At 43.7% G+C, this 24,828-nt stretch overlaps 2 protein-coding genes, 1 non-coding gene and 1 pseudogene across 3 annotated transcripts; 2 read left to right on the forward strand and 2 right to left on the reverse strand.

The window, feature by feature from the left end:
* The window catches only part of LOC110334274, an 8,863-nt pseudogene extending 947 nt beyond the window's left edge, over positions 1 to 7,916 (forward strand).
* Positions 3,398 to 4,838, reverse strand: Nkapl (NFKB activating protein like). Its single transcript, XM_021215945.1, has one exon. It carries the CDS (start codon positions 4,784 to 4,786, stop codon positions 3,593 to 3,595), a length of 1,194 nt encoding a protein of 397 aa, XP_021071604.1. The 5' UTR covers positions 4,787 to 4,838; the 3' UTR covers positions 3,398 to 3,592.
* Positions 7,917 to 13,323: 5,407 nt separating the features above from the next.
* Positions 13,324 to 19,992, forward strand: LOC110334087 (zinc finger protein with KRAB and SCAN domains 3-like). The gene is made up of 3 exons (XM_021215942.1): positions 13,324 to 14,010; positions 15,778 to 15,934; positions 18,358 to 19,992. Exons 1-3 carry the CDS (start codon positions 13,594 to 13,596, stop codon positions 19,218 to 19,220), a joined length of 1,437 nt encoding a protein of 478 aa, XP_021071601.1. The 5' UTR covers positions 13,324 to 13,593; the 3' UTR covers positions 19,221 to 19,992.
* A 778-nt stretch (positions 19,993 to 20,770) lies between these two features.
* Positions 20,771 to 20,835, reverse strand: LOC115065667. The gene has a single exon (XR_003845435.1). It is a non-coding gene; the product is annotated as a U7 small nuclear RNA (small nuclear RNA).
* Between the last annotated feature and the right edge of the window lie 3,993 nt (positions 20,836 to 24,828).

Here is a 24,828-nt window from a genome sequence, read left to right on the forward strand (position 1 = left end):
AAAAAAAAAAGGAAGATTCACTCTCTCTCTTCTTCGTCTGCTTGCCTTGTGGGACTCCATTCACAGCTGCTGCTGACCATTGTTGGGAGTCGGATTACACACTGTAAGTCATCAATAAATTCCCTTACTATATAGAGACTACCCATAAGTTCTGTGACTCCAGAGAACCCTGACTAGTACAGGCTGGCTTACAGGTTTAGAGGTTCAGTCCATTATCATCAAGGCAGGAACATAGTGGCATCTAGGCAGACATAGTGCAGAAAAAGCTGAGAATTCTACATTTTCAGCTGAAGGCTACTAGCCGAATACTGGCTTCTAGGCAGCTAGGACTAGGGTATTAAAGCCCACACCCACAGTGACACACCTACTCCAACAAAGCCACAGCTACTCCAACAAGGCCACAATTCCAAATCACGCCATTCCCTGGGCCGAGCATATACAAAAATCATCACAGCTTCTTTTCTCAAGTGAGAAAGATAAAGATCAGAAAACCAAGTAAAAAGAAGAAAAATGCTTGCAAAACACTTGATAAGAAGTTAACTTTTTATTATTTGAAGAGTGTTTTATGAAAACAAGCACAAAATTCCCAAATAAAACAGCCAAACACAAATATGAACACTTCACATTAAATAACTACAAGATCAGAAATAGTGAGAAAGATGCCTTGCTCTTGAAAGGGAAAATAAAAAGCCATTTTCATCGACCAGAAAAGCAAAGACATAAAGCATTTTGAAAAATTAAAATGTTGTTGGTACTGTTGGTCTGAGACCCAGTGAATTATAATTGAAAAGACCGCAGTAGTGCCTACTCAAACCAAAGCAAGGATCTTACATGTGACTTTAAGCTTTTCACTAATAACTGTCCCTGAAAAGCCAATTTCTTACACGTATAGCTTCCCCCCCCCCCCCGCCAGTGTGCTGCAACTTGTAATTAACCTTTTTCAAGTTTGACCACAGTAGATCATACATTCTATGTTGGCAGTGGCTAAGGGCCACTTACAGATTTATCCACTTATTTACAACATTTGAAACACTGCTTTCCCCTTTATTCAATACATATTTATAAAGAGGAAATCTGTTTCAAGGCTGGCGCTCACAACTGATGAAATGGAGTGAAAAAGCTTCCACAGTCCTTGCCCTTGCCCTTTCCTGGGCTGCCAGCCTGCTGTCTCTCCATCAGGGCTGCTCTTTATCCCCATCTCATGAATCAACACATCTCTTTGGCTTGAGTTCATTTCTAATGACATTATGTCATTATATCCAATAACACTTGAATACAATGGAAACAATAAAAACATGTCAAAATTAGGTTTATATTATCCCGACAGAAACATTTCCAAGATGTATTGTTAACTGAAAAAATTAAAGTGTCTACCACTCTATATGGTGAGGTACAGTTTCTAAGAAATGGAACGTGCAGATGTACAAGCTCAGCTTCCACCAGTTTTCCTCAGCTGCCCTCAGGGAGACCTAAAGCAAGTTACAACACTAAATGAAGGTGTCCTTTTATCTCAGCTCTTATGTGCAGCTCAATATGAGGTCTTCCTTGGAAATGAGATTTCCATGCTCTGCAATCGTCTCGTCCCCTGTATCATGTGTTTTTTATTTCTAGGTGGCTCTAATCTAGCCTTCGGAAGACTTAAGCACGCTGGGTCTTCTGCTTTCCCCTCTTGATTAATGGATAAATCCTGCGTCCATTTCAAACAAGATTCAATAAAGTCAAGCTTTTCTTTACAAACGTTCTCACAAACACACACATTTTAAAATTCAAAAGTGCAGCAGGCATTTGTTGGTTGTCTATCTCCTCTGCCCACCATATTTTCCAATAGCCACACTGTGTAGCATCCACATTGACCATACCCGCTGCGCTCCTGGGCCAGCTTTTCTGTTCACCAGGCAATGGCACTTATTTTAAAGTGAAAATTTGTTAAGAATACGAAGTCAGAAATATTCTTTCTGGCAGTGACCTTGGAAGACCTACACATAAGGCACTCTGGTGAGGAGCTTGGAGTATACAGCCTATGGAGTGCCTACTGGGTGCTGGGAACTGAGGGCAGGTGCTCGTGAGGAACTACCCAGGAACCACTTTTCTCACTGTGGTGAAACAAATGGAAAACAGAAGATGGTATTGAGATGGTGGGAATATATAATTTTGCAGAGCAGTCTTTGGGAGATGTTTATTATAGTCTGCTTGAAGTTGAGACATGATTGGAAAAGATGGACTTGGTGCTTCAGAAAATGGGAAGGCGGCCTGCCAACGAGCTCTTCGCTCCTCTACCAGGGTGGGTCACTGTGGTTAATGAATAACTTTCAGAAAAGCCAGTGCTTCTCAGAGAATCTTGTTTTAAAAATCCTTCACTGATAACATGACAGTGAATACTTCACTAGGACCCAGTGAAGACACATGAAACATACATAAAAATCTGGAAATGAATGACACTCTAAGTAAACTACTGTAAACCAACTTCAGTATGATTGCCTTAAGTTAGAAGTGGATAAAACTGTCAGTAACTTTCAGTAATATAGGCAGAGAAGAAACTACTCCCAAGTCCTGCTTCTGGGAGGAAATACCTCGACCTCTTAATGATGACAGATAAACACAATATACATATTTTTATATCTATCTTCAGACTAAACTAGGTTCTGATGTTCAAAATGAACTCACCTCTTCCAGAAAGTGGTTATAAAAGTTCTATTTTATCAGTAATTTCAAGAATAGTATATATTAACAGATTACCAGAATACTGTTAGCATTAGACTTGTATACCATTGGCATTTACATATATGCATTCCATTTGGGTCAAGCCAGTGATCGCCCCACTGGTACTAAGTGGGAACAGAGGAAAGTGTGGCACAGGGTCGGATGAAGAGCAACCCTGTCTCAATTTTACAACGTACAGCTTTTGGTGCTGCTTTCATCTTATGAAGAAACAGCATTGGTTCAAAGTGAAAAATGCCCAATCCCTTCAAAAAGAAATGTTCTTTCAAGAGATTTGGCAGCTCTTTTGTTCTAAAAGGGAAACCACTTTAAAGAAAACAAACCATAGAAAAAGTCCAAGATGTATTAACATTATGCTAGAAAGTTTCCCAGACTTTTCAGTTACAAAATTCCATCTCTTGAACCAAGTCTGTTAACTACAGTCAGAAGAACACTGCCCACTGAATCCAAATAGTTCCAAAAGGTTCAACTTCTTGGGCATTGCTCTTATGTACTTTCTGTCCTGAGACGAATGACTCCAAAAATTGAAATCCTCCTGATGGGGTTAGGGGGGAATCACCGTAGCAGATGGGGACTAGGCACTCTTCAGTTTAGTAGTACTAACTTTTATTTTGCAAAATACAAACTCGTTTATGAACAAAAACCATGGAAAGATACAGAGACACTTTTTTTTTTTAAAGGGAGGTAAATCAGGAACTGAAGTGACAGTCACCTTTTTAGTCATTCTCCTGCAATGTTTGTAAAAATTTCTAATGACATCTCAAAAAGTGCTTTCTACTAACAATAGCACTGGTAAATGGTAAAACCATTTACTATTACTTTGGTCATACAAAGCCTTTGTTGTTAAAGGTCCCACAGTGAAACAAACAGGTTGTCACTTGTCATCTTTCCCTTTTGTCTTTCTGTATACCATTTCTCGAAAGCTGGCTAGGATCTTATTCTCTCTCTTCCGCCTCTCTTCTTGGTTAAAGGATGCAAGGGCTCGCTTCTCATCAGCACTGTAAATCTGGTTCTCTTTACGCAGTCTTACAGCCTCCATTCGGCGATGCCTGCTACCACTCATGACATAACCTGAACATTCAAATGAGGCAATCTCTTCACTCGTCAACCCAATTTCACCTCGTCGTGGTATACGCTTCCCAGCTTTTACATATTCAGCCATTGCTGCACCTTCACCTGGAAGCAGAGCATGGCCATAATTCAAAGGTTTCTCATCTTGAGAGGTGTGTATTACAGGTGCTTCTGGGCCTATTAAATCCATGCTCTCTGCACTCATTGACTGTTCCATCCACGCATCTTCTGGCAAGTCCCTTTCTGAAGCTTTACAGCTTATGTCATTGTATTCTTTTTTAGTCCTCCTCTTCTTCTTGAGTTGTTTTGCCCGATGTTTCTTTTTCTTCTCTTTCTTCTTGGTTTTAACTTTCTTTTTATCACTATCAGAGCTAGAATGAATGTCAAAGTCTGAATTGCTGTCATAATATTTTCTATGCTTCCTTTTGGAAGGCTTTTTCTTTCTTTTTTTCTTTGTTGAATGACTGGTCTTTGTCCTTTTTTCTTCATTGGTAAAATCTGAACTGCAGCTCTTCTGATTTTTCACCTCATCTTCAGCTGGTGTATGTTCATCAGAATCCGGCTCAGGAATCTTGGGTGACAGTCCCCATACCTCAGGCGCTCCCAGCTCTCCAATCCTCTCTCTTTCCTTCAGCCTCCTTTGCCTATAGCTCTCTTCCTTTTCCTTCTCCTGGTCCTCAGCCCACGAACGATCTCCCGCATAGTTGTGGTAACGGTACCCACCACAGATGGGAGAGGACGAGGAGGCAAGCGTACGGATCCCCAGCGGTAGCGGTCGTTCTCCAGACCTGGGGCGGCTGAGGAGATGCAGTGGCCGGACGCCCTGAGCACCCCGCGGAGGCTGGGGCCCCTCAGGCCCGCTGAGGAGAGAGCCGAAACCGCCTCCCCGAGGTGGTCGGCTAGTCTGCAAGGCCGACGGTGGGCTCTCTGAGAAACGTCGTCGTTTCAGAGAGCCCAGAGTGTCGTCATTAGGGCGAGATCGGGATACAGGCGACATGGTGTGCCTTCAATTGGCCATCAATCGGCGGTTATTCCGGAAGTCACAACACGGAGAGGGAGAGCACGCAGCTCCCGCACACCCCGCACAAAGCGCAGGCGCACTAGCGACGGGCGGGCTGTAGTCCAGTCAATTCCGGCGCGTGGCCCTGTGCAGTCCTAGTCCGAACCCCGGCGCTGAGCCTCCGACGGAAGCGGAAGCGGCCTGGAGCCTGCGCAAGAACCCTCTTCAACTTTTGGGGCGTGAACAGTCACTTCACTTTTCACTATTTACATTCCCTACATAGTACCCCAGGGGAAACAAAAGGAATTATCATTAATGAGTCCTTCTGCTGTCTGTCTGTCTTGCTGTGCTTTTTATTTTTTAGATACAGGGTTTCTCTGTGTAGTCCTGGCTGGCTGTCCCGAAACTCCCTCTGTAGACCATGCGATTTATTTATTATTATATGTAAGTACACACACCTGAAGAGGGTGCCAGATCTCATTACAGATGGTTGTGAGCCACCATGTGGTTGCTGGGATTTGAACTCAGGACCTTTGGAAGAGCAGTCAGTGCTCTCAACCGCTGAGCCACGTCTCCAGCCCCTATTTGCTTATTTTTAAGTGGATCATATGCTGCTGGCTTGGAACTTGCTAGGCAAGTAAAAGATAATTCCGAACTCCTAATCCTTTTGTCTTCACCACTCAAGTGCCAAGATTAAAGGTTTTCATAAGCAGAGCTATGATGATAAGAAAACTTAACTCTGGACCAGGCACCGCTTAAAATAGCTGTTGATGTTTGCCCTAAAATTTCCCTGAGTTTCTAGCAGCCTGCATCCTCCACAGAATGAAGCTACTGCTGCGAGATAAGAATGAAAGAATGCGGCGCCTGATATGAGATAATTGGCTTTTGTAACCCTCTTTTCCCCGTGGGAAAAGGGACGAGCAGTTTTCTCCATCCCCGTGAAAGGGGATAAGAGTTAAGGGAGCAAAGCAATTTTCCCACAAAGCTGAAGATTTCGTAGAAGGGAGATAATTGTAATGTCCACCTTCATGCTTCCCACTGCCCTCTATGTTTACCAATTTGGTCATAAAACTGAGTCCATCTTACTATCAGTAAGAATAAATTCATTGATTTTAATCTAAATTTGGGTTGAGTCTTTCCGTTTTCCCCAGTGGAGTCGAAATCTGGAAAACACCCAACTCTTCCCTTCGATTTTTGTTAGCTCTTTTCTTAGAGTCTTAGGTTTATCACCACGTGACTCACCATTCCTTTTTCATTCCCGTCTCCACCTTTTCTGCTGAGCTATTGAAGGATTCCTATTGCCTGTACTCCAACTACCCGTCTCAATGGGACTTGACAGCTGCCTGGTGCTGCTGCAGATCTGAGAAAACTCAAGCAATCTTACGAGATTCTGCATCAAAAAGTAGAAGTGTTGGGTTAACTGCTTAGAGTATGCCTAGCCAAAGGTTCAGTTGCTGGCGACTTAGCAAACAATCCTATTTCTCTCTATTGGAAGCAAAACCTAAATTACTTCTGGAACCAAAGTTTGAGTTTAAGTTTCTGAGCTAAGTGAATTCCAGAGCATTATGTTCACAGGCTTCTGCTCCAGAAACAGACTCATTAGTTTACAAGGTTTCTCTTTAAGGACATTTCTTCAGAAATCAGTCACTTACAGTTACCTTCTGAAGGTACTTTACATCCCATAAATTTTTGGTTTCGCTTTTTGTTTTTTCGAGACAGGGTTTCTCTGTGTGTCCTTGGTTATCCTGGAACTCACTCTGTAGACCAGGCTGGCCTCGAACTCAAGAAATCTGCCTGCCTCTGCCTCCCAAGTGCTGGGATTAAACGTGTGTGCCACCGCTGCCCGCCCGGCTACACCCCATAATTTAAAAACAGCAAACGTTCACGTAAGATAATAGTTCCCTAATCTGAAAATGGAAGCAGGCACTACAATGTAGCAGGCAGGGCTCATCTGAAAAACTCCCAAAATAAGGTAAGTCAGAATTTAGAAATGATGCTTTGCTGAAGCTGTGTCTGTTTGTCTTTTAGAAAGGATTTTATTGATTTATATGTCTCTGTGTGAGTATATACCATTTGTATATACAGAAGAGGATGTTGGAGTCCCAATAACTGCACTTACAGGTAGCTGTAACTTTCTTGATGTCGGTGCTGGGAGCCAAACTCGGGTTTTTTCAGAAGAGCAGCAAGTACTCTTAACTGCTGAGCCATTTCTTCAGCCCTCTGGTTTTGCTTTGTTGTTGTTGTTGTTGAGACGTACAAAGTCTCAGGTAATCCAGATTGACTTCACATTTGCTAGGTAGCTGATGCTGACCTTGAACTCCTGATCCTCCAACCTCTACCTCTCAAGTGTTTGGATTATAAGTGTGTTACCACACTCGGCTCTGATACTAGGACTCCTAAACAATGAGACAAAATGAAATCAAACAGGAATGGGACAGGACATAATGTCCTAATAATATCTTTCATTTGAAAAAAAATATTTAAAAAATCTAGACTCGGGGGCTGTTCAGTGTTTAAGAGCACTGGTTATTCTTCCAGATGACTGGAGTTCAGTTCCCAGCACTCACATGGTGCCTCACAGTGGTCTGTCATTCCATTTCAGTGAATCCAATGCCCCTTCCTGACCTCTGTGGGCACCAGCTATGCACTTGGTACACAAGTATACATGTAGTCAAAAACCCAGGCACATAAAATAATAATGATTGTAAAAATCAAAATCAATTGAGAACCCGTTTAATGATCATGAGTTGCATATAATTTCTTTAGTCTATAACAATTTCTCTGCCTGTACCTCTGTATATGGCCCGAATATTTGTTCTTTCAAATTTACATGTTGAAGTCTTATCACCAGTGTATTGGTGTGAGGAGGTGGGGCCTTCTGGAAGTTATTAGCAAGAGGGCTTAGCCTTCATGGCTGGAGTCAGCGTTGATTTAAAAGAAGTTTCAGAGAGCTGCCTTGCTCCTTCCGTAACTAGACGATGCCCTCACTTGAGAATGAAACATGCCTGTGGCTTCTCAGATTCCAGAACCAAAAGGAACATATTGCTGCGGTCTATAAGCCATTCAGAGTAAAGTATTTAGTTATAGCAATCCAAAAAATAAGACTAAACTTTTTTTCCTGTCATAACGTTGAAGAGTCCCGTGTGACCATTTTGTAAAGTGTCCTACACATTCATCTGGTTGACTTGTGATGTAATTCAGGGTAATCGTGACAGATTGTGCTGGTGGCATTACAGTGTTGAATCAGCAGGCACTTAATATCAGTTTCTCCCAATAGGTATCCATTAAGAAATTCCTAACAAGCAAATAAAAGAACAAATTAACAGGAAGGGTAAGCTGGAATTAAATTCCCTTCCAAATTGCTTTAGATGGCTTTTCTAGATTATATTTAATGATCTTTGCACACAAAACACTATAAAGGCAATATTTTTCTTTTCTTCAATTAAGACATTTACTAATGAGAATCATTTGCAAAAATGAGAAGGAGTTGATATGGAGTAGTGTTTAGAACATGAGGTTGCTAAACACCAAATGGGTATTATGTCTGTACAGTGGTTAAAACCATACAGAAAACACATTTGCATTCTGGCTCGTCCACATGACTTCGGCAACCATCAGTCTTTCTGCGCAGCATTGACTGCTTTGCACGTGGGGTTAAGACCCGTCTTACCTAACTTACTGGATGAGAATGTGAAGGTTGTCCTTGAGAAATTTGTTTTGTGTTGCTTTGTTTGAGACTGAGTCCTGTCGCCCAGGCTGTATGAAACATGGATGAGTGTGAATTCCTGATTTTCCTACTTCTACTTCCCAAGTGCTGCAACTGTAACTCAGTTTCCTTTTTTCCTTTCTGAAATAGACACATCGTTCTTAGAGTTTCTATAACCGGCTTTTGTTATGCTCCTCCCTGTCCCCCCTCCCGTAAGGCCTTTTGTAAATTGTAGGGGGAGGTGCTGATAGTAAGGTCTGGTTTCTTAATTGGTTTTTTGATTTCGTCAATAAAGAAGGCGGGAGTCAATTGCTGGGCAAGATCTCCACAACTGGTGCAGTGTTGGGCATCCACTCTGTCGCAGGTCTCCACAGCTCGATGAGGTGGGACTTGGGGAGTTTGACTGCACTTACCCCACGTTGTTGTGGTGGTTGTTGTGGTGGGTGCTGGGCTCTAGGGACGCCTTGGGATGCTGCTCGGGGTGGGGGTGGGGAGTGGGAAAGCAGAGTCTGAGGTATGGTCCCAGGGGTCCCTGGGCCTGAGAAATGGCTGGGACCACGGAGTTCCCAAGCTCTTGGACACCCAAGTGCTGCTGGAAGTTGCGGAAGAGCTGAGAACAGAATCTGGGCCCGTGGGCTCATCAAGCCCAGGACCAGGGCAGAGAGGAGATGGGGGAAACTGGTCTCAAGGTGATTGTCCTTGGCTTGATGGCAGCAGACTTGGGCTTAGTGGCGGTTGTGACTGGGAGTGCAGAGAGGCCTTCTAGGGAAGATTAGGCAGGGGCTCAGCTCTGTAGGCGAAGGCCTTCTCCATGGCTCCCCACGGCAGATTCTGATGAAAAGCGACAGTCTGTGGTTCCAAATCATTTATTGACATGGTGGAAAGTAGATGTGTAAAGCCATACCTCATTTCTCAGTGTGAGCCTGAGATTAAATACCTTTTGCAGGGAGGAGTGTCTGGGAAGGAAGAAAGCTTATTGGCAAAGTCCTCCAGGCCTCTAGGTACCTTATTAGAATGGCCATCTCTGTATTGAGCCTATGTGACCACAGGTCATGTCCTTTCCCTCATTTACATGTGGAGGGGCTTGGAGTGGTGCCCTTATGTGACCGATGGCTACAAATCTATGAGGGGGGTGGGGAGGGAGCTGTGGCTCATGACAGGAGCCTGGTGCCCGGGAGCAGGCCAAGTTCTGACCATCCCTTCAGGGTCTCTGGGGCTTCTAGCCTTAGCCCAACTGAGGAGCAGGCTACCTTTCATTGTCCACTTCCCCACACACTGGTGTAAAAAATCGTGTAGTCCTAGTGCCAAGGAGGTTGAGATAGGTGAATCACCCAGGCTCTCTGGCCAGCCAGCCTAGGCTACGTGGTGAGGTTCAGAGCAATGGAGTTTGAAATCCAAGGTTTTTCTGTGGCCTCCACCATCAGGATCATGCGCTCAAGGGTATGCATACACACCTATCTCCCAAATGAATAAACAACGTGTGGTGCTACCAAGACACCTTTGAATGTGACTGTGTTGGCGTCCCCAGAGAGGACCGGCTGAGGGGAGAAGAAGCACAGTGATGTGGGTGGTGGCACTGTCACATAGGCTGGAGTCACAGAACAAAGAAAAGGAGAGCCAGACGAACATCAGGCTTCCTCTTTCCCTGCTTCCCGATATGCTAGGATGTAGACAGGACCGAGTAGCTTCATGTTGCTTCTGTTGCCATGTTCCTGCCATGATGGACGGTACCCTCACACTGAGAGTCTAGATGTGTCTCTCTGAAGTGGCTTCTTGTCAGGTATTTATCACAGCTATGAGAAAGCAACTACTGCCTCTTATATATTAGTTAATTGTGTGATACTGTGACAATGTCTCTGATATTGGAAGAAAAGATTTATTTGGTTCATGGTTTTAGGTGGATTTCAGTCCACTGTAGCAGGAAAGGGATGGTGGCCATCGGAGGAGGCAGGGGCTCTGTACATTTTTAGATTACTATGAAACAAAGAAAGGGAATACATGAAGAAGACAGAGAAAGTCATAGCCCCTAAGGGCAAAGCATCAAAGACCCGCTTTCTCCAGTTAGGCTCTGCCTCCTTTTCTTCACCCCCACCCGAGCTATGTCATCCTATAACGAATCCATCAAGACGATATTCCATTTGTGACCACAGTATAGCAGGTGTATGGGTTTTTAAAATCCACTCAAGATTAATACCTATCACAGCAGCTTAAACCAGAATGGGGCATGGGACTTCCCTCTGGGCTGAGCTGCCATCTCTTTTTCCATCTCTTTTTAGCCCTACTTAGTAGTTTATGGACTGAATTACTCACTAATGAAGTAAGGCAGGACCTTGCTTAGTTAAAAAGAAAATTGCTAGCCAGGGCTATACAGAGAAACCCTGTCTCAAAACACACACACACACACACACACACACACACACACACACACACACACACACACAAAGAAAGAAAATTGCTACGGAAGTGGTTTTTTTATTTTTTTATTTTTTATTTTGGTAACTGTACAAAGAACGTTACAATGGATCTCCATATGCCTCTCGCCCAGCTTCAACAAATATCACGTTTGTGTTATTTTATGTTACCTTCTTTTTTCCCTTAAGTTTGCTTTAGCAAATCTCAGACATTCTATTGGCTCATCCATCTGTACAAGTATTTCAATATAAAGTTCTAATGGATAACTACAAAAACTGACAAAGAGACAGGAAAGACGTCTCAGTAGTTAAGAACATCTGCTATTCTTTTTAAATAATTTTTTGATTTATTTATTTATTATATGTAAGAACACTGCAGCTGTCTTCAGACACTCTAGAAGAGGGAGTCAGATCTCCTTACGGATGGTTGTGAACCACCATGTGGTTGCTGGGATTTCAACTCAGGACCTTTGGAAGAGCAGTTGGGTGCTCTTACCCGCTGAGCCATCTCACCAGCCCCCACATCTGCTGTTCTTATGGAAGGACCTGTGTTGGTTAGGGTTTTTTTTTTTTTGTTTTTTTGTTTTTTGTTTTTGACAACTTGACAAAACTAGAGTCATCTAAGAAGAGTGAAGCTCAGCTGAAAATATGCCTCTATCCGATCAGCCTGTAGACAAGTCTGCGGTATTTTCTTGACTGATGATTGATGTAAAAGAAGCCCTCACTGTGCATGGTGCCACCTCTGGACAGGCAGTCCTGGGAAATACATGAGAGCAATCAAAATAAACCAGGGAGCAAGCGGTAAGCAGCATTCCTCGAAGGATTCTGCCTCAGCTCCTGCCCTGACTTCATAATGGTCTGTGATTGGAACTTGCGACCCAAATCACCCTGTTCCTTCCCAAATTGCTTTTGGTCATGGTGTTTATCACAGCAATAGACACCCTAACTATGACAGGACCTGAGTTCAAGTCACAACTACCTGCAGCTCTAGGTCCAGGGGACCTGACGTCCTTTTCTGGTTTCTGCAAGCACTAGCACAATATGGCATTCACATAAACACATAAATAAAAATAAATCTTATAAAAACCATACTGCCATTCTAACAGTTAAGTTCCCAATAATTGCTTAGTATTCCTGAGTTCTAGTTTTCCCCCATGTCTTAGCTGTATCTTTTTATAGTGTTATGGGAAGCTTACCAGAGTTGATAACTGAGACACAGTGTATATACAAAGTCTTTATTCCAGCCAGCTGGGACCACACCCAAGTGTTGGGGGGTGCATCTGGGTGTGACCCCCAGTGTCCAGAGCATGGGATTTTTGAGTGCAGAGACTTCATCAAGGCATCTCCCTTGGTAGCTGTAGTGGAGACCACAGGACAAGAAGTTTTAAGCAAGCAGTTTTAAGAGAATTTAAGACAAGCAGTTAGCCAGCCTCAGAGAGATTCCATACAAATAGGCAGCTAAGATAAAGGTTTAGCTGGAGGGGTTTCCTGAACAAATAAGCAATTTCAATGAAGCTTAGGTAACTTAGCTAGGACATTCTGATCTTCAGCTCCTAGAATAGCACTGGGTAGTTTTCCATGGGATGCTACAAGACGATCAGATTCCAGTTAAACCTCGAAACAGCCTCAGCAAGAATATCAGATGGAGGAAGCTTGGTTCTAGTCATGGTCGAAGTAAAGTTTGTCACGGCACCTGACAGGTCGGTCTATTGGGTTTCTTTTAGTTGATGACAGTTCACCTCTCTCAGGCTTGGGAGTGCTTGCATCTAACCTTTGTGTTAGTGTGTGAGCCAGGACTGTAGAGGAACAGGAAGAAATGAAGTTGGAATGGGATGTCCATGAGGCTGGGGACTAGAAAGTTTCTGGACGTGCATAGAGGCTGCTTGGATGCTTGCAATGCACAAACATTTTTTGTTGAAGAGCTGGGACTCTTTAGTTATTTGGATAGGTGCCATAATAGTGACTATACTGGCTCTTTACTGCCTTTAATGTCTTAAGAAGTGGTGGGAAGTAGGGTCTAGAGTCCGGGTGTGGAGGATTCTTCTCTCAAGTAGTTTGGCCTGGGGCGGGAGGAAAGGGAACCGCAGGAAGAGGGCAGGACCAGGGACAGACCTTCAGACAAGTGAGTGTTCTGCTTCTTTCACGGTTTTCTAAGATGTACCGCATTTCTTACCTTTTCCCACCTGCATTCCCCATTCTGCAAAGTCTACTTGCCAGCTGAATTTTCGAGTCAGCATTGTGACAATTATGAAGGCAAGCTTTACATCAGAAAGAACCAAAGGTCCCGGGTAACTTACTTCCTCTGCTTAAACATATACTCCTGTTACCCAGAGTCTACAATCCTTTCCCCAACAATAATGGGTTAATTTGGAAAGAACCACAGAGAAGCGCATCCTAGAGGGCGCCGGAAGTGGCTTGGGTTCCCACAATGCTTCCTGTGTTCCACCAGAGTCTGGATGTAGTTTATTTGCCCCGAGCATCCCTTGAGATTATTTATTGTGGGTTTAGGGTGGAGTGCAGAAGAGGACTCCGTAAAGACTAGGATTGTAGGTGACACCTCTGCAGCTGTGCTTTTAGGTGTCCCGGAGCACGAGGGGAGGGAGGAGATAGATCTAGTCTGAATTCCCATTGCGAGAGTCCTCTGCAGATCCAGCTTGTAGCTAGCGTGAGCCTGGAGTTGGCACAGAATGGCTAGAGAACCCGGAACGTCCGCAGCCCTAAACGCTCGATCTGCAGAAGAGGGGACTGGGATTTTAGTGGTGAAAGTGGAACAGGAAGAGGCCTCCCCCTTGGCAGAGGAGACCAGTTGGCTGGGCAGTCCTGGGCCTGACCGCTCCCGCCAGCGCTTCCGTGCTTTCCGCTACCCAGAGGCAGCCGGGCCCCGGCAGGCGCTGAGCCGGCTCCGCGAGCTCTGCAGACAGTGGCTGCGGCCAGACATGCACAGCAAGGAGCAGATCCTGGAGCTGCTGGTGCTGGAGCAGTTCCTGACCATCCTGCCAGGGGAGCTGCAGGCCTGGGTGCGCGAGCAGCACCCCGACAGCGGGGAGGAGGTGGTGGCGCTGCTGGAGTACTTGGACAGGCAGCTGGATGACACACCTCCACAGGTAGAAGGAACAGGTTTAGACCCATGCTCTGTGCCTTTCAGAAACCAAGCAAGATGCAAGCAAGGGATTGCTTAGAGCCCGCAAGGTCTGTCTATGCTGGAAACCTAAGGCAACCAGAGAACTGACCTGGGCCCCTCAGAATAATTAATCGCAAAAAGGAAAGTAAAAGGATTATGAAATAACTCAGTCCTAGTGAGGCTGAGGTAGAATGTGTCGAGCAGAGTGGTGAAAGGTTACATATGTACTTACTCGTGTATAGAGTAAGACACAAGGACAGGTTTGAGCAGTGACAATAGGCACAAACGACTTTGTAGGTTGTTTTATTGGCTTGTCACATAAAACAACATCTGTAGTGGCTTGCTGGCAGTACTGTGGTGCTTATGCCACACACACACACACACACACACACACACACACACACACACACACACACGTAGTTCTCCCTTTTGACAGTGGAGGGGAATTCGACAGTTTTCTTAGAGCCTAGAATCTAAGAGTTTTTTTTTTTTTCTATCCAAATTCTTGTATACCTTGTTTAAGAGTTTGGTAGAAAACAGGGTGTTTTTGACCTCTATCTTCTGACCTAAAACAAAACAAAACAGAACTCCTTTCGAAATTTCATACACATCAACACTGCGTCTCCATCATATTCACCAACAACCCCGCTTCAATTTCCTCCAGCCACCACATGTCCCCTTCTCTCTTTCATACACCCTCCCTTTTGTAAACTACCAAGTTCCATGAATGCCACTTGCTGAACCATTGACTGATCGTGTTGTCTTGATCCTGTGCAGTAACCATAGTGGCAGTGAGTTCATGGGTCAGTAACCATGTCTTTCCCACAAGGTAGCTTTTTGTATTACACATCTCCATTCCCCATTTCTTATGATTTTTTCTGTCCTGTCTTCCACGAGGCTCCCTGAGCCCTGGGAGCCAGGGGTTGATGTGGATGCCCTGTCCGAGGATGAGCACTGGATAGTCACTTATTCTCAGCTATCGGACCAGTTATGAATCTCTGAATTAACTGCTGCTGACTGCATAGAAAAGCATCTCTGGCTATGGTTGAGGGTGACACAACTGACATGTAGTAACACACTTTGGCTTGTTTTAGGGGATTTCTTTTCTGTAACCCCCAGTGTCCTTGTGGCCAGGAGACCAAGGTTCCAGACTTGGAGTTGTCCTGAGCTCTGTAAGAGTAGGAAGTCAATTCAAGTCTTAGAACTCTATTCTCTGAAAAAACACGTAGGAAACTCTGAGCATCAGTTTGCTATCGATGTCTGCAAGGAAACTAGACTTTCAGGAGGATGCTCTGTCATGTTCTCTGTTACTTGACTTCACATACTGCAATTGAATTTGTTAGTTTCTTATAAACCCCATTGGGTGGAAATTAGTATGCCTTTTTTTTAAAAAAGAAATGTTGACATTTTCATAGATTTTCCCATCAGCTTTGTAATGACAGAGGGACAGAACAAGGAAGCAAAGCCATGGTTAATCCACAGGCTCTGCAGCTGATCTGTCCAGGCTCCCATTGCAGCACTGCTACTTATAAGCTGCAAGACAAGGACGAGCTGCTTAAACTGCGCCTCAGTTTCCAGTTAAAAAATTCCAAACAATTCCAAAGTCCACAGGCTGTCTGTATTTCCATGAGTTAATATTTTCATGAAGCTCTTAGAATCAGGGCCTGATAATATAGAGTCCTAGGACAAAGTATGAAGGAAAAGTTTAATTGAATAAAATTAAAAAAAAAAGTAAATGAATGCCTTTTAGGTCTCAACGGGGGAATGGAGTCGCGAACTTCTCTGCTGCAAGGTGGCAGTGGTGACACCATCTCAGGACTCACAAAGTAGCCACTCCCAGGCAATGAAGTCTCTCTTCAAGCATGAATCTCAGGAATCTTTGGATTGTTCACCCTTACAGGCCAGAGGTGGGCATATGTTTGTGAGTGAGTATGTTTCTGTGTGTATGTGTGTGTGTGTGTGTGTGGGTGAGGGGCAAGGGAGGGAGGGATAGAGGGAAGGAGGGAGGGAGGGAGAGAGAGAGAGAGAGAGAGAGAGAGAGAGAGAGAGAGAGAGAGAGAGAGAGAGAGAGAGCGAGAGAGAGAGAGCCAATTCAGGGCCTTGCACATGCTAACAGAGCAATAGAACAGCATTAGAACAGTGGCTAAGATAGTATTTTCCTCTACAGTTCTCCACCATCTCCCTAATTTTACACCAGACTCTGAATTCCTCATCATTTCCTAGCAGCACCAGTCTTCATTTGGGGTTCACTCAAGAGACCCTTTCCATTCTCTGGCTGCCTTGGAGGATTCTCTGTGCTCTCTGACTCCTTCTATGCCAGTGCTTTGCTCAGGCCCTTTATTGATGGTTGGTTGCTTGTTTTTTTTTTTTTTTTTTTTTTTTTTTGAAGTACAATTCAGGAAATGCAAATTAAAGTCGATTTAAAAAAAATTTGGAAATAATGTTAGTTTAGGTGTTTTGGGCAATATTAAGGTTCCTGCTGAGGGCTTCATCCATGCTAGGCAAGCACTCTGCCACCAAGCTACCACTAAACCCTTACTTTGTCATCTTAAATTATAATAAAGTATACTCTCGGTGAAGGGCATAAACACCAGGCTTCTGCCCTCAAAGTCTTAGAGTTGCAGGGGACAGATACAACCGGCCATTTGGGGGTATTAATGTAATGATTATATAACCTGGATTTTCATATTCATTCAGCCTTTCATTTCTTGCTTGAAGTCCCCAGTGTTTGGTGTTATAATAAATTTTTACTTTTTCTCCTGATTTTTTTTCTCACCCAAGACCCAGGTTTTAGTTTATTAAAAAAAAAAATCTAATTCAATGGGCCTTCACTTTGAGTTTGACAATGCAAATCTTTGGAAATTTGGAAACTTTTTTTCTAAGCCTTTTCATGTCTGGGATCATTTATATATCATGTGAAAATACTTACTGTCTTTTGTGTAGTGACATGAACTGAGATCTTCATTGTTTAGACTCTCGGGTGCTTGGATTACAGGCATGTACCACAGTGACTGGTTAGAGTTTTGTGTAAATGGAGGAATGTCTAAAGAGACTTTACCTCCTTTTAAGAGTCCCTTTAAACAGTTTGCATGTGCGTTTGCATGTACCTCAGTTTGAGAGTATGAGATGCAGGTCCTAGTGGGATTGGCTGTTGTAGGGGCTGCTGACCCTCTCACCTGGGTGGGAAGAGCAGATTCATCTCAGAGGAATCTCTGTAGAGATGAAAGGCAGGTATTCTAGTTTCCTTAGAAAAACCTGGCAGGCACTGTCTGCTCCCGAAGTCTTTTCCTTTGTGTGTTAGAAGCTATCTGACTCACAGAAGCAGTTTGCTGTGTGCCTGGTTTCAGAATTAGCACGTTGGAGTCCTGTTAGTGACTGGTTGTTTAACTCTTAAAACCTTCTGACTGTCACTTTGTTTTCTACGCTGTCAGTTTAACTGAGATGAAGCAGATTCAATCCTTAGGAAGGGTCTTGTTCACATAAGTGCTCAGTAAATGTTGCTCCCTTTCTATTCTGCACCCTGGCAGGAATGGGAGGCTGGGCCACAAAGCAGAATCTGGAAGTCTAGAAGTGAGCTGAGATGCTGACTATAGTCCCTGACCTAAGAGTGACAAGTCACAGAGGGTAATGTGGCTTATCAGAAGCCACAGAATTCTTTTACGTAGAACCCCCTTGTTAGCTGTTGTAGGGAACACCATCTCTGCCTGGGATAAGAAGAGCAGGGGGCCAGGGCATCACAGTGACTGGCCATGAGTTTCTGCAAATCCTTACTTCCTTAGTCTCCTATAACATGGTTCAGAAATACTTTTGCTTGCTGTTTGGGTCGCTTTTGTCCACCCTTTCCTGTCTAATCGTAGGCTTACATCTCAGCCTTCCTGTTCCTAGGGACCGTGCACCCATCTTAGCACATCCCCTCCCCCCTTTTCTTTAGGCTCCTGCCTAAAGCCCCTCGAGAGAAAAGAGGCATACAGAAAATATTTTTAGATCCTACTGATCTAGATAGTGAAAAGGACTTATAAAGTACAAAACCAAGTAAACCTTTCATGTTTTATTAAATGGTTTTTAGGGATTTTTGTGTTGACTGGCTGGCCAGTGTGGATTCTGGTCTTGGTCCTTACCTTCCCCCCTCCCACTTCCTGTTTTTGCATTTAATCCTGATTCCCATCAGGTTTCTTTCCTCATCAGCATCCTGGTTGTTCCATTTATTCCCGCATTTAAATATTTGTTCTCAGGATGCAGAGAGCGCTGTAACATTTGCCTCCTTGCCCGGTTTCTCAGAGCTTTCTCCCTTGCAAAGCATAATTAACACTTGCTGACCATTGTGTTTCAGGTCTGGAAATGAAACCTGAGACCAGGGACTTGCCTCTAGATGAGGAATACAGGGAACAAAAGCCTGAGCAGACAGTGTGCTTCCTGGGTGAAGACACTGTCCCGATTCCTACAGGTGCAGAAGCCAGTGAGCAGGAAGGCAAGTTACAGACAACACAGAAGAGTGCCACAGGAAACAGGCGGCACTATTGCCGTGAATGTGGGAAGAGCTTCGCTCAGAGTTCAGGCTTGACCAAACACAAGAGAATCCACACTGGAGAGAAGCCCTATGAGTGTGAAGACTGTGGGAAGACCTTTATTGGGAGCTCTGCCCTTGTCATTCACCAGAGAGTTCACACTGGCGAGAAGCCATATGAGTGTGAAGAATGTGGCAAAGTCTTCAGTCACAGCTCCAACCTCATCAAGCACCAGAGAACCCACACTGGGGAAAAGCCCTACGAGTGTGATGACTGTGGGAAAACCTTCACTCAGAGCTGCAGCCTCCTTGAACATCACAAAATTCACACAGGCGAGAAGCCATTCCAGTGCAACTTGTGTGGCAAAGCCTTTAGGCGGAGCTCACATCTCCTGCGACATCAGCAGATCCATGGTGATAAAACTGCTCCAAAGCCTCTGCGTGGAGAGGCCTGGGACGGTCGGAGTCGGGTGGCAGGCCAGGGGGAAGATGTTGAAGCTCCTGAGACTTACCAGTGCAGTGAGTGTGAGAGAAGTTTCACTCGGAGGAGAAGCCTTCTTGAACATAAAAAAATCCACACGGGTGAGAAACCCTTCCAGTGTGATGCATGTGGGAAGGGCTTTACCCGAACTTCCTACCTTGCTCAACATCAGAGAAGCCACGTGGGGAAAAAAATTGTCTCACAGTGATCTGTAGCACACTTTCTGGAGTTGGTGAGCACTTGCCAGTGAGCTGAAGACACCTGGAGCCCTTACTAACTGCAGAAGAGAGGGCGTTGCCAATACACACTGTCCAATGTTAGATGTTATAGTTTGAGGTGGATTATCTTTCCTGTTTAAAAAGTAACTGGAACGAGACTAGAGGATATGGAGGTGTTCTCTGGATGAGATAGCACTGAAGTGTTTGGATTTACAAGGACTTCGAGAACAGTCACCCTTAGCCAGCACAGTTTTCTCCTGAATGGATGGTTCCGGATTTTGGAGTGTCCCTTCTTTACTATTTGTTTGTCAACCTGAATCTTTTATGTCTAGTCGGATTCCTGCGGTCTTAGCTCCCCTATTGTGCCTTGTGTATGGGTGCTAGAAAACCTTGACTACAGGGGCTGATGAAATGTCCTTCAACACTGAAAATCTGGGTCTAGCTTTCTGAAGAAGTTCTAATTTGGACCGTTTGTGTTTGCATTTAATTGGCTAAGGTTCTGGAGTCTGAGGCAGTCCTACAGTTTTCATATTAAGTACACAGTGTTACAGAGTTTGAGTAGAGAGATTCCGTATATCTTTATGAGGACAGAGAATATGATGAAGAATGCCTCCAGCATCTTCTGAAGATGTAGGGAGACATTCCTGTCCTAAAAAACTCCATTAGAGCATACTTAGTTTTTTGTTTGTTTGTTTTTAACTTTTTACTGTGAAAGTTTTCAGTCAGGTAAATAAAAAGTAGTCTTATTTTCATGAGATAAAATATTTAGTTAGGGTTTCTATTGTGAAAAAACCACTATGGCAAAAAGCAACCTGGGGTGAATGAGTGGGGGTTTATTTAAACTCACAACTCATTTGTTACACTCCATCACTGGGCAGGAGCACAAGGCAGGAACCCAGAGGCAAAACTGGAACAGAGGTTATGGAGGAAGCTGCTTACTGGCTTGCTCCTCATGGCTGGCTCAGCTTGCTTTATTATAGCACTCAGGACCACCAGCCTCTGGTGGTACCACCCACAGTGACCTGGGCCCTCCCACATCCATTATCAATCAAGAAAATAGCCCTGCAGGTCAGTCTGGTGGTGGCATTTTATAAGTTGAGGTTCCCTTTTCACAAATGACTCTGTTTTGTGTTGAGTTGACACAAAACTAGCCAGCACAACAAATGATACAGATGATGTCAATTCTATAGTGCTCAAAGTATTGGTTACTTTTCTCAGGGCTGTGACTACAAACCCAAGAAAAGCAACTTAGGGAGGGAATGGTTTATTTGGGATCATGGTTTGAGATGATACATTCTGGTGAAGTGCCAAGAATCCACTTTGGGGGGGGGGAGGGGAGGTCCTGAGGAAGGAGTGAAAGAAACTACTCCAAGTCATTGGGGGGTGGGGAGTAGTACAAGCCTTGTGTTCTGCTAGAGATGGCTCTCCAGACAGCTATTAGATAGCTCTTGGATCTGTAGTCTGCATGAGACAGTTCTCTGTTAGAGACAGCTCTCTAGTGTTAGAAAAAAATTCTTGGATTTTTCCCAACCAAAATCTGGGGGGTTTTCTGACCAAAATCAGAAATCCTGTTAGAAAAAAAATCTTAAAAAGCTGTGTTCTCTTTCCAAGCAGTTCTCTCTGGGTAGCTCTCTCTTGCAGACCAAAGCCCAGTCTTTTATTTACATATCAATTCAGTCATTAACTGCAGGATCCCTTTTGATGATCCCTTTTGATTATCACCCCCCCATCAGCATTTTATGACCTTAGCTACTTGATTCTTAAAAAAGGACAGCAAGTAAATTAAAACAAAACAACCCCCCCCCCAAAAAAAAAAAACCATGGCAAATAAATTCAGAGATCTGCCTGCTTTTGTAAACCAAACAATAAGATAGCTGGGTGGGATCCAGCTCTGAGATCACCATTTCTACCTCTCCTAGACCTGAATTCTCCCTGTCTCAGATTTTCCTGGAACTCAGGAATCTGCCTGCCTTTGTAAGCACAAACAATAAACTTAGCTGGGTGGAATCTTGTCCTTCCGTTACTACTCCTCAAATCTTTTTGTTTCCTTAATATCTTTCTGACAAGCTGGCTCACAGTGCAGCTGGTCTGTGAAGCCCCTCAGATAATTCATATTGCATTCATATATTTTGCATAGTTGAGTAATTATATATTTTTGAACTCATGTTTTCAGAGTTCTTTCCCACAGCCTTAAGAGCCTTCTTGAAGGTTACAGTGTTTACCATTTTTGCTAAGAACATAGACACACCCTTGCCTGCTGGAGTCAGGCTGTCTCTGATTATCATGTAGACATTAACCTTGGCAGAGAGGACATTCCCTGATAATCTTGGCAGGGAGAATATTTCCTAAAGGAGGAACATAAAGTTAATGTATATATTATACAAACAATGCTCATGCCTAGTGAGAGCCTAAATCTTTTGGGTTCAGACTCCATCTTAGAGAACATGACCTGAGGTTGAACTCAAGTTAACTAACAGGCTGGTAGTGACACCAGTTTCCAGGTTATTCCCCAACAAATCTGCACCTCCATATTACAAACCTGCCTCTGAAACTTCATTTCCTAACAACCAGCAATCAGGAGGAAAGCAGAAGTTATGTTTATGGTTTGGCTCCCAGCACCAGCCAATTATGTTAAAGGCCATAATGACCCACCCAATCAGATGTGTGCCAGGCTAGAAACCACCTTGTCTCTATAAATGCTTGCCTGAAACTAAGCTTAGGGCTGCCCCCTCCCATTCTCCTGCATCAGAGATAACCCAACTGAAGCTTGTAATAAAGAGATCCTAATGCAATTGCATTGGAATCAGCTACTTGGTCTTTTGGGGTTCACGAAGGCATTCTGACACAAGAGCAACTATCAACACTCATGGAGGCCCATGTTCCTGGCTCTGATCCAGGGGTAGGAAACTTTGTCAGGATGTCCCTTGTACATGGCCATGCAGGATTTGGTAGTAGAGAAGGCATGCAGGCAGAATGTGAGACATCTGGCTGCACTGAGTCTGTGGTCTACAAGCAAAGATCAATGCTGATGTTCTAGCTGCCTTCCACTTTTTTCCCTTTTAATTCATTCCTGGACCTCTGACTATGGGATGCTGCCACTCACGTTCAGGGTAAGTCTTTTCTTCTAGATTAAAACTCTCTGGAGTCACTCTCACTCATATGCCCAGTGAGATGCCAAAGCTTTTAAATTCAGATTCCATTTTAGAAAACCTGCCCTAAGTTTGAGCTCAGGTAGAATAACAGGCTGGTATTTAGCATTAGTTTCCAAGTTGCTCCCCAACAAAACCTGAGCCTAGCTCCACTCTCTAGGCTAATCTCTCACAAGAGCAGAGTTTCCAGGTTACAACCCCAACAAGATTAGTGTCTCCAGGTTATTCCCACAACAAACCTGCACCCCCAGGTTACAAGCCCACCCCCTGCCTAACGACCACCAACGCAGAGGGGAGCAGAAGTTAAGTTTATGATGTGACTCCCAGCAGCAGCCAATTATGTTAAAGGCCATAGGAGCTTTCCAATTAGATGCTTGCACACATATTCCCTGCTTGCTGCTTACTATAAAACCTTGCCCCAATAGACATTCTGGGTTCCCACATCACCAACACCATCCTGCGTGATAGTGGTGCGTTGGGGGTGAGGGGGCAAGCTAGCTCAGATAGAATAAAGACCCTGCTGTGGGTTGCATCAGATCGGCTCCTGTGTGTGTTCTTGGGGCTCACTAACATTTCCCTGGCACAACACCAGAACTGTGCCTCCCAGGTGATTTGAAATCAATCAAGTAAAGATAGACAATAACATCTCACTTCTCGATTTTCCCAGTTCTTGGTTCTAGCCAAATTTTAGGACAGGTAGTATCCTTACCCTTATTGTATCAAACTGAATCAAGCTTTATGCCAGCTAAGGTAAAACTTCCACCAGGTCAGAAGATTCACACCAAATATTTATCATTATTATTTATGCCTTCAAAACTGCTTTGCAGGTTGAAAATGGAAGAATAGTAAGAGGTGGGTAATGGTGTAGGTAAAATCCCATTGGAGACTGTCAGAGGAAACATGTCTGCTAGGAAGCAGGTTGAGAATCTTGAATGGACAGTGCCCACAGTATGGACCTGGAAAGTGCTGTGCTGTGAGTTGATCATAAGAGGTAAGGTTTTCACGATAGTCCACACACTGCATCCAGATCATCTGTGTTTTCTGAAGACTGATACCTTCTCCTCAGGTTCCTTTTGTGAAACGATGCCAGGCTTCAGCAAACCGCCAGCACGGTGTTCTGTTTGCCCACAGCACCTTTTTTGAATTCGTGCTTGGAAGTTGTTGTTGTTTGGCTTTTAAGCTTAAAGCTTCTCTGTACAGGAGGGAAATACAGAAACATGTTTTTTAGAGCCTACCTATTCTAGACACTTCAATGTATAGGTATAAAAAGCCACTTTTCATGTTTTATTAAATAATTTTTAGGAATTTTGTGTGGAGTAGTTGACCATTCTTTTTTTTTTTTTTCAACTAAAAGGAGACATAAACTATGCATTTTCTTTTCTCTTCTTTCTTTCTTTCTTTTTCTTTCTTTCTTTCTTTCTTTCATGTATTTATTTGAGTCAGACCCTTTCTATGTGACCCTGGCTAACCTGGAACTCACTATGTAGATCAGTTTAAACTCACATAGATCTGAGTACTTGGATCAAAGGCATGTGCCTCAATGCCTGAATTAAGTTACCCATTTTTCTGTCTACTATCCTAGTTAAAAAGTGGTATGGTACCTGTTCTTTACTTGGGAAGAATGGTAAGACCTTTCAATAACCCACCTAAATTTCATTTTCTCATTTTTAATTTTTTTCTGGTCCTGGACATTTAACCCAAGACCTTGACTATCTGAAGTGCTTTCCCATTTCTTTCTTGCTTTCTGTTTTGAGAAAGGGTCTCACTAAGTTTCCCAGTCAGACCTTGAATTCACTCTATGGCCTAGGCTGGTCTTGAACTCACTTTATAGCACAGATTAGTCTTGAACTATTGATTCTCCTTCCTCAACCTCCTACATAGCTGGAATTGTCGATTGATACCATCAGGCCCAGCTAGATTTCTTCTTTATTTTGGCAAGGAATTTTTCTCTGTCTCTTCCTTTACTAGAAAAGAAGAAGCTGGGTAGTGGTGGCACACGCCTTTAATCCCAGCACTTTGGAAGCAGAGGCAGGCAGATTTCTGATTTCAAGGCCAGCCTGGTCTACAGAGTGGGTTCTAGGACAGCCAGAGGCTACACAGAGAAACCCTGTCTTGAAAAACAAACAAATAAACAAAAACAAAACAAAAAAGGAAAGAAAAAAAGAAATAGAAGATAGGCGACATAAGTTATCTCATAAGGTTGTGATCATGTGTTTATACCATCAAGAAGTAATGTATGAATACTTTGAAAATGCACGTTGGTAGAGAAATGGACATAAATACATAAACACTGTTGTCTCAAACCTCTACTTAAAGTGTGTTTGTTAATGGTAAAGACTGTGTTACTTATTGCCTTGTGATGGTGTCACAACGCCAATCGAAGATGCTGGAGACTGAATTCAGCAAGTTTCTGTCTTCTTTCTCGATTAAGAATTGAACACAGAAAACC

The sequence above is a fragment of the Mus pahari genome, chromosome 16 (genome assembly GCF_900095145.1).
Source record: "Mus pahari chromosome 16, PAHARI_EIJ_v1.1, whole genome shotgun sequence".
Taxonomy (NCBI): domain Eukaryota; kingdom Metazoa; phylum Chordata; class Mammalia; order Rodentia; family Muridae; genus Mus; species Mus pahari.